Source organism: Otolemur garnettii, unplaced genomic scaffold (assembly GCF_000181295.1).
Source record: "Otolemur garnettii isolate 467f Iridium unplaced genomic scaffold, OtoGar3 scaffold00045, whole genome shotgun sequence".
In the NCBI taxonomy this organism is placed as follows: domain Eukaryota; kingdom Metazoa; phylum Chordata; class Mammalia; order Primates; family Galagidae; genus Otolemur; species Otolemur garnettii.
The window spans coordinates 1,040,666-1,050,548 of record NW_003852440.1 but is presented as its reverse complement, the minus strand read 5'-3'; the positions used below and the strand labels follow the sequence as shown (position 1 = coordinate 1,050,548).

Here is a 9,883-nt window from a genome sequence, read left to right as displayed (position 1 = left end):
GCCTTAGCTGCTTGAGCCACAGGCGCTGAGCCCATATTTTGGATTTTTCATGTCACCATTTAAATTTGTTACTTTTCCTGTCTCTTAACACATCGTTGTAGTTATTATTTTTATAATATTTTGTCTTGTTTCTAAAGATATAAGTATCTTGATTGTAGTATTAATAAAATAACCACATTAGCATGCTTTTCTTTTGGTTTAAAAAATTTCCTTTAACATTTCTTATAGGACAGATATGTTAGTAATAAGTTCCTTCAACTTTTCTTTAGGAAAATCTTTATCTCACCTTCATGTCTGTAGGATAACTTTGCTGGGGTACAGTATTCTAGATTGGTGTTTTTTTTGTGTTTTGTTTTTTTTCCTGAATATATTGTCCCACTCTTTCCTGCCCTATACTGTTTCTGCTGAGAAGTCTGCTGCCTGGCATACTGAATATATTTTATATGTTTACCTCTTTTCTATTGATGCTGTCTTTGTCTTTGACCTTTGCAAGTTTTATTATAATATATTTTGAGGTGTTCTTAATTAAGGTGAATCTGATTGGCAGGTTTTGACCTTTCTATACCAAGATATTTATCTTTCTCCAGGTTTAGAAAGTTTTCTGTTATTATTTCTTTGAATAAACTTTGTACCCATTTCTCTTTAGTTCCCTCTTTAGCTCCAATAACCCAGCTATTTGTTCTTTTGATGTTATCTCATAGATCCTGTAAGCTCTGTTCATTCCTTTTTTTTTTCTTTCTTTTATTTTTTTCTTTTATCTTCTCTGACTTTGTATTTTCAAATAGTCTGTCAGTGAGCTCACTTATTCTTTTGGTCAGTTGTATTGTTGATACTCTTATCACATTTTTGATTTCACCCATGGTAATTTCAGCTTTGAGATTTTTGTGTCTTCTTATTTCAATCTCTGTATTAAATTTCTCTGATATATTTCTGAATTGATTTTATTTATTTTGAAATTAATTAAGCCTCTTTAAAACAACTATTTTGAATATTTTTGTCCAAGATATCACACATTTCCATCACTTTAGGGTCAGTCTCTAGCACCCTTATTTTGTTCGGTGAGGTTATATTTCTGATACTTATGGAAGTGTGATGATGGATGATGTAGGTATATTGAAAATTAGATAATTATTTTATTCTTCACAGTCTCCCTTTATGCTTGTACTTCAGAAGGCCTTCCAGAGATTCTAAGCTGACTGACTATAATGTTCCCTGAGACTTTGACCACTGCAGCCATGGCAGCACTGGGGATGCTCTGAAGCTTAAGTTTGCCATAGTCTTGCAAGGGCTCAAAGGCTGATGGGCTTTTTTTTTTTTTTTTTTGAGATAAGAGTCTCACTATGTTGCCCGCAGTAGAGTGTTGTGACATCACAGCTCACAGCAACCTCATACTCTTGAGCTTAAGTGATTCTCTTGCCTCAAGCCTCTCAAGTAGCTGGGACTACAGGCACCCACCACAACACCCGAAGATAGATAGATAGATAGATAGATAGATAGATTTTTTTTTGCAGTTGTTATTGTTGTTTAGTTGGCCTGGGCTGGGTTCCTTCCAGGTAAACATAAAAGATATAAAGTCTCTATCCTTTTTATGGCTGCATAGTATTCCATGGTATACATATACCACAATTTGTTAATCCATTCATGAGTTGATGGGCATTTGGGCTGCTTCCATGACTTGGCAGTTATAAATTGGGCTGCAGTAAACCTTCTGGTGCAAATGTCTTTGTTGTAAAATAATGTTTGATCATCTGGGTAAATACCTAGTAGAGGAATTGCAGGATTTAACCCTAGGTCTACTTTTAGTTCCTTGAAAATTCTCTAAACTTCTTTCCAAAAAGGCCATATTAGTTTGTTTTCCAGCCAGCAATATAGAAATATTGCCCTCTCTCCACATCCACTCCATCATCTGTAGTTTGGGGTTTTGTGATGTGGACTAATCTTACTGAAGTTGATACCTCAAAGTGGTTTTGATTTGCATTTCTCTGATGATTAAAGATGTTGAGCATTTTTCATGTGTTTGTTGGCCATTCACCTGTCATCTTCAGAGCAGTTTTTGTTTAAAGGTCTCTTGCCTGCAAAGTAATGGGGTTATTTGTTCTTTTCTTATTAATTAGTTTGAGTTTTCTGTGGATTCTGGTTATCAGACCTTTGTCAGAAGCATACCCTGCAAAAATCTTCTCCTGTAATTTTAATTTACAGAAGTTTAAAATTTATTTATATTCTTACAAGTGATTCTAAAATTAAATCGTTTTGGTCTGATGATTAATTCCCATAGAATCCTCTGTTTCACACTGATCTTCTACATACAAGTAAAACTTTAATTGTTAGCAGCTTTTTTTAATATATAAAAAACAAGAACATACTCTAGGTTATAAACAGAGATGACCTGGTTGGGCAGGAGGTAGGAGCCAACTTAGGGACAGACATGAAAGGGAATTAAGCACGAAAATGGTTTTTTTGTTTTTTTCAGAATTTGCCAAAGGTGGTGGTTAGTTAGAGACAAAAGTAGAAAAGTTAACAGTATGAAGAGAGGCCATAGCCACGGCATTTAGTTTGTTTGTTTGCCTTAATCTAAAATAACCTTCTGGGTTGCACAGTTTTGAGGCATATTTTAAAACTTTGTTGCTGGTGGACATATCAACCACATTTTAAGACATTAAACCTACAGTTACATTTAGAAACCTGGTGTATTTTAATAATAAGCTCTACATGCAGTTTGTACCTAAATCAATCAGAGTGAGCCTAGTGTCAATGTAACAGAGACCCTCAAATTCTACCTTTTCTCCAGCCCCCACACACACTTCCTTTGGATTGGTTTCCTAGCACATATGTGTACAAAACACACCTTTTTTAATTGATTATAGAATGTCTTTGTTACCAATATAGGCAATTTTTTACTCTGTCATGATATGTAGCAGGTTATAAGGTGAAGAGGAAGTCTAGAAGAAAAGGAATTCCCTTGATAAATGGAGCAAGGTCATTGAGAATTTTGTGGGATAAGCAGGGTGTTGAATGGCAAGTGGAGTGGATGTGGTATTATACGGTGATCCCGTTCTTGTAAGACAGTGACTCCTCCGTCCTCCCTCCAGAATACTTTGTATGTTCCTGTACATATAAAGCCTTTAATGGCTTGGCACATAGTAAGCTTTATATAACTATTAGCTTTTTTTTTAAACATTGTCATTTTATGAGCATGATAGGGCATATTTGGTTGTTCAATAAAATGTTACTATATGGGGAGAGATGGGGGCTGGTGTGGGGAGAGAGTTGGAAGGTAGACATAAAAAGGGAAAAGTAGAAGATTAGAGTGTGTATGTATATGTGGATTACGTGTACAAATTTATATATACATGTGTTTATACTCATTTAATGTGAAAATTTTTTAAAGGAAAGAAAATATACATGTTAAAATCAGGAAGATCTAGTTTCAAATTTTAGTTCTAACTCATTAACTGTATGATGCTAGGCAAGTTAGATTTTCTTTATGAGCTTGTTTTATCATTCTGAAATCTGGGCAATCATTCCTGCCTCAGAGGTTGTTAAAAATTAGATGAGGTGGTGTGCATGTCAGTTACTCATAGTAGCTCCTGCATCATCTTCAGCAAGTTTATTGTTTTCACACCTTCTCTTTCAACTCTCTACCCTCGTTAATTTTTGAAAATTCTTTGAACTAATACATGTGAACTGGCAAGTCAACTTTTCATTTTAGATCTATTTTCACACAAAAATACGACTGTATTATAAGGCATCAGGACTTTCATAGATACCAGGAGTTTATAGATGGGCCATCATACCATTAAACTTCATTATTTGTGAACAATTTTATGAATGTTAAAAATGTTTCAAATTTAAGTTGATATGCTGGCGTCTTAAAAATCACTTATGTTGGCTTAAGTGTTTTTTAAAATCTGTTGTTCATTACTTGTTAGTGACTTAAAAATTAGAGTTTGATGGTTTGTATACTTGTTCCCCACTGGCAAGTCTGCAGTGCCTTTGTAAAGCCAGCAAGGGTAAGACCAACAGCTTCAGATTCTGTGGAGCTGCTACGCAGCAGACTGGGAGTTCCCCAAGCAGGGACCTTGCCCCACCATGCAGGGTCCAGCAGACAAGGGGAGGAAAGGCGTGATAAATTCACACACAGACACAGTTTCTTTTTCTTGATCCAAAGAGACTTCAACGTGTCAGCCTTTAGCAAGGCAGATAGGCACTGCCTTGAGCTGAATTTTCAAGGCCTTTTTATTGGTGTTTTAGGGGTGTGTGTATACAAAGTGAAAAAGTCTCTTGTTTCAATAAAGTAGGCAATCTTTTGTTCAAAGAAGAGAGCTATCGGGGTGAAGGACATTGGAGCATTAAGCTATAGATCAAAGGACATTCTGGTAGAGTTTAATGAAGAGAAGTTAAAGCCCACAGATTAGGTAGCTACAGCTTGAGGATAATTGTCAGTTGCTTTTTAGTTTTATTAATATCCCATCTCTAAGCTGCTGATTTCCATCTAGACATTTCCCAGACTAGCCTCTCATCCTCTGCTGGACACTCCAACCCCCTCTGGCCACCTCAGGCGTGCAGAGCAGCAGAGTGGTGACTGAGGCCCAGGCTGTTTCTGCTTGAGTCCTCTGGAATGCCAGCCTACACTAGTTTATGTCTACAAGATCCCATCTCTCTCTCTCCAATCAAAAGAGAGTGGAGTGGCGCCTTGCTTATCTTCAGCAAATCCGTGCTCACTTAGTAGTGTCTTTAGGGGTCGTATATGCTCCTTAATAGAGGTTTGAATTAGAAGTGCTTAACCAAAAGGAGAGATGGAAATGCTGGAATTTAGATATCCAGCGACTAATAAAGAATCTTGTAGGTAGACAAGGGACATTGTTCTGCCCCCTTGTTACATAATACAACAAACAACCACCTATTTTCCACCTCAGAAAGCTGCATCATCCATGTGCCCACGTGTGCTGTCTAGAAAAGTGATAGATTTTGTTTATGTTAAATATTTCTTTAAACTGAATAATATTTAAATTTGGTTTCAGTCTCTGCTCCTGAGTGTGTGGCTTTCTAAGGAAAAAGATATTTTGGATAAACCGCAGTCTGTGTGCTGTCTTCATACAATGCTTTCCCTGCTGAGCAAGATGAAAGGTAGGGTGCTGGTTTATATTAAAATGCAGCATTCTCAAGATTTCAGCTGCTGTTCCTGGGAACAAAGTTTAGTGTATGAAATACCACTAAAACTGGAAAGGAGGATAGTTCTCTTACAAAAGGAATCTATAGTGTATATAAACTTTTATCATAGAGATTCTTTTATGCATTAATCATTCTTAGTATATTTGAAGTATGCCTTAATTTATGAATATTAAATTTATCATTCTTAGTATATTTGAAGTATGCCTTAATTTACAAATATTAAATTTATATTTTGTAGCTTCATAAAAAATAACACCAGTGGGCTCAGCGCCCGTAGCACAGTGGTTATCATGCCAGCCACATACACCAAAGTTGGTTATGGTGCCAGCCACATACACCAAAGTTCGAACCCGGCCCAGGCCAGCTAACCAACGATACCAACTGCAACAACAAACCCAGCTCCTTGGCAGGCTGAGGCAAAAGAATTACTTGAGCCTAAAAGTTGGAGGTTACTGTGAGCTGTGACGCCATAGCACTCTACTAAGTATGACAAAGTGAGACTCTTGCCTCAAATAATAACAATAATAATAATAACATGAGTGATAGATTTCCTTAACTCAGTAAGGTAAATTGTGACTGGTCTTTAATGAAAATATTTCAAATAAGGACTTAATATTCAGAAGCAAGATGACTAAAAGAATACAAATAAATGGAATATAATGTATTATAAGTGTTCTAATTAAACAGATTATAGATTTATTTTCCACGTCATTGGGAAATACACAGGCACATCAGTGTGAAATTTAATTTCAATATTGTTTAATATGAAAGATTAGACAAAAAAAAAAAACTGACAACATAAGAGTTTATTGTTCAGTATTCTCCCCATCCCTGTAGTGGCCATTGATGAGACCTGGGATTCCCAGTCCGTGTCCCCTTGGTGGCAGCAGATGCGCACGGCCTGTATTCAGTCTGAGAACAATGGAGCTGCCCTGTTGTCTGCACATGTTGGGCATTCTGTCGCTGCACAGATATCGAACAACATAACAGAAAAAAAGGTAAGTAGACAGGCGTGACTGCTCTGTCAGCAAAGGGGATGATCTTTCTTTCCTGAGGGCACATTAGTTTCAGTGTTACGGAACATCTAGAATTTGAAGTGTACGTCCAACAGGTTCTTATTTGTTTTGGGGTTTGACCTCATCTAAAAGAGGTCAGAGTTAAACCGTATCACTTCTCAGGTTTATCTTTCTTATTCTAAAGTTCTGTGATTGTCTTTACCCCTCTCCTCTTTATAAACCTTGCGTTGAAAAATACACTGAATGACTCAAATGCAGATTTCCTACTATCCTTTGCTTTGTGTTTTTCTTCATCTGTTGAGGACTCAGTTTTCCTTTATATCTCATGGTGGATCAAATAATGTTTATCTATGGGGTGTTAACATTAGTTTGGATGAGATACCTACTGTGGAGCTTTACTTCATGATATAGGTCATTGCTGTTTATAGGTTAAATTTGATATTGGCAGCTTGAAACGTTTATAATGATGGAGAGAAATGAAACTTCAGATACATTTTTTAAGTTGGTGAGTACGTTCTGAAGAGATGGTCAGTGTCCTGATTGGTACTGATAGAACTATATTTTTGAAGTATGCACTGGTTGAACTGGGGTCATTAGTGCAGGACTCCTCATAAATGTCCAAACCCATCATCCTGACCCTTGACTTCTTTAGCCAAGTAGTAATATAGTAGAACCTCTGTAAGTTGACCACCCAAGGGACTCTTAACAAACTGGCCAACATATGGAGGTGGTCAACATAAGGGACTAGGCCTACTGTACTGACGTGTACATGTGGTGCATGTCCAGTCTATGAAAATCAACTCAACTTGAGGTGGTCAGTGTAGAGAGATGGAGGTTCTACTGTGTTTGCGAAACAGCATTGATGTGTTTCTGTGTGGTGTATCCTGACTGTCCATCGGCTTCCAAGATAAAAGCTCATTCAAGCTAATGTTGATTCAGAGTCTCTACCAGAGAATCACCAGTGTGTTTTCTATCAGTTTTCCCAAACAGCTTTTGGTGCTGATTCAGAGGCCCTTACTGATTCGTGGGAAGCCCTTTCTCTTGACACTGAATATTGGAAACTCCTGCTGAAACAACTAGAGGATTGTCTGATCCTGCAGACTCTGCTTCACAGCAGAGGGAATACCAGAATCTCCAAAGTGTCATCACTACAGGCTGAGCCACTTCCAAGGCTTTCTGTTAAAAAGTTATTAGAAGGAGGAAAAGGTAAGCTGAAGCTCATTTTAGCATTTGTATCCATATTTTTGTTTCAGATTTTTTTAATGAAAATAACTAGAAGAACAAGGAAAGAATACATTTCTATTAAAATGATAATAATCCTTTATATAATTCTGGATTAATATTCTGTAAATCTGATTTAGTCATTTCCATGCTCAGGAACCACCATGTACTTCCCATGTAACAAAATAAAGCAGTGGTCTTCAAAGAATGGGCAGAGGACCTCAGGAACCCTTCCTTTTTCACCTATGTGTCTGTTTGAGGCCAGATTTTCCTCATAAACTAAACCAATACAATAAAGCACAATAGATGGAATGCCAAAGCTGATTGGAGAATCGAAATATAAGCTCTAGAAGGCCAGGCGTAGTAGCTCATGCCTGTAATCCTAGTACTTTGGGAAGCCAAGGTGGGTGCATTGCCTGAGCTCGGGAGTTTGAGACCAGCCTGACCAAGAGCAAGACCCCATCTGTTAAAAGATAGCCAGGCACTGTGGTGGGCACCTGTAGTCCCAGCTACTTGGGAGGTTGAGGCAAAAGGATTGCTTGAGCCCAAGAGTTTGAGGTTTCTGTGAGCTATGATGCCATAGCACTCTACCCAGGGTAACAGAGTGAGACTCCATCTCAAAAAAATAGAACAAAACAAAAGAAAAACAAAAATGTAAGCTCTAGACACTAAACAGATTTAGTATAAAATAGGGCCACGTTTGTTGCTAAATATCTTTTTTTTTGCTCTGAGAAATATAGTTATTCCTGTAAAATATTAGCATGTAATAGGTTTATTATTTTCATTTTACTGATTTATTTATTTATTTATTTATTTCTCACTATGTCACCCTTGGTAGAGTGCCATGGCATCACAGCTCACAACAACCTCAAACTCTAGGGCTCAAGTGATTCTCTTGCCTGAGCCTCCCAAGTAGCTTGGATGACAGGTTATTTATTTATTTTTATTTTACTTTATTTATTTTAATTTCTTTCATTTTATTTTATTTTTATTTTTTTATTTTTTTAACCAGAGTCTTACTCTATCACCCTGGGTAGAATGTCATGGCAGCATAGCTCATAGCAGCCTCAAACTCCTGGGTTTGAGTAATCTCTTGCTTCAGCTTCAGGGTAGCTGGGACTACAGCCTGTCACAGCACCTGGCTAGTTTTTCTATTTTTAGTAGGGATGGGGAGGCTTGCCTCAAATTCCTGAGCTCGGGCAGTCCACCCGCCTCGACTTCCCAGAGTGCTAGGCTTACGGGCATGAGCTACCACGCCCAGCCAATTATTATTTTCATTTTTAAGTGAATTAAAAATATTTTTTACTTTCTTAGTTTTAATTTCCAATGCCATACAGATGAATAGATATAACCCATAAACCAGAATTCTTAAGGGTTATTGATAATTTTTAAGGATTTATCTATTTCTTATCACAAACAAAAATCAAATCAAAATGGATTGAATCTAATAAACAATGAAACTACTAGAAGAAGACATTGGGGAAATACTCCAGGACATCATCTGGATAAAGATTTTTTGAATAAGAGCTTACAAACACAGACAAACTAAAAATGGAATGCTGGACTCAGTGGCTCACGCCTGTAATCCCAGCACTTGGAAGGCTGAGGCGGGTGGATTGCCTGAGCTTACAGGTTCCAGACCAGCCTGACCCAGAGCAAGACCTCGTCTCTAAAAATAGCCAGACATTGTGGCGGGCACCTATAGTCCCAGCTGTTTGGGAGGCTGAGGCAAGAGAATCTCATAAGCCAAGGAGTTTGAGGTTGCTCTGAGGATACTCTACCAAGGATGACAAATTGAGACTCCGTCCCAAAAAAAAGAAAAAATGGTCAGATATGATTACGTCGAGCAAAAAAGCCTTCTGCACAGCAAAGGAAACAGTCAACAAAGTGAAGAAACAACCCTCAAAATGGGAGAAAATATCTACAAAGTACCCATCTGACAAGGAAATAAGCAGAGTATATCAGGAGCTCAAACAACTCAGTAGGAAAAGCAATCTGATTTTAAAACGGGCACAAGATCTGAATAGACATTTCTCAGAAGGAGACATGCAATTGGCTAACAGGTATATGAAAAAATGATTAGCATACTAATCATCAGAGAAATGCAAATCAAAACTAAGTAAGATATTTCTTTTATTGTCGTTCTAACTGTGTCATTTTAATCCTGGGGAAATGGTTTTTAGCAAAAGACTGGCAATAATGAATCCTGGTAAGGTTGTGGAGGAAGGAGCGCCCTTGTACATGGTTGGTGAGAATGTAAAGTAGATAGCCACTATGGAGAACAATACGAAAGTACCTCAGAAAATTAAAAATAGAAATACCATGGACTTTTTTTTTTTTTGGCTGGGGCTGGGTTTGAACCCACCACCTCTGGCATATGGGGCCGGCGCCCTACCCTTTTGAGCCACAGGCGCCACCCCAAAAATTAAAAATAGAAATACCATGTGATCTGTAATCTCACTGCTGGTGTATAT

At 37.6% G+C, this 9,883-nt stretch overlaps 1 protein-coding gene across 2 annotated transcripts in view; it reads left to right on the top strand.

Moving 5' to 3' along the window:
• Positions 1 to 9,883, top strand: part of RAB3GAP2 (RAB3 GTPase activating non-catalytic protein subunit 2) — a 67,903-nt gene that overhangs the window by 38,009 nt on the left and 20,011 nt on the right. For both annotated transcript variants that reach the window (XM_023513890.1, XM_023513891.1), the window contains exons 18-20: positions 5,022 to 5,127; positions 6,010 to 6,170; positions 7,166 to 7,394. In XM_023513890.1, coding sequence (XP_023369658.1) covers positions 5,022 to 5,127; positions 6,010 to 6,170; positions 7,166 to 7,394 — 496 coding nt within the window. The remainder of the gene's footprint in view (positions 1 to 5,021; positions 5,128 to 6,009; positions 6,171 to 7,165; positions 7,395 to 9,883) is intronic.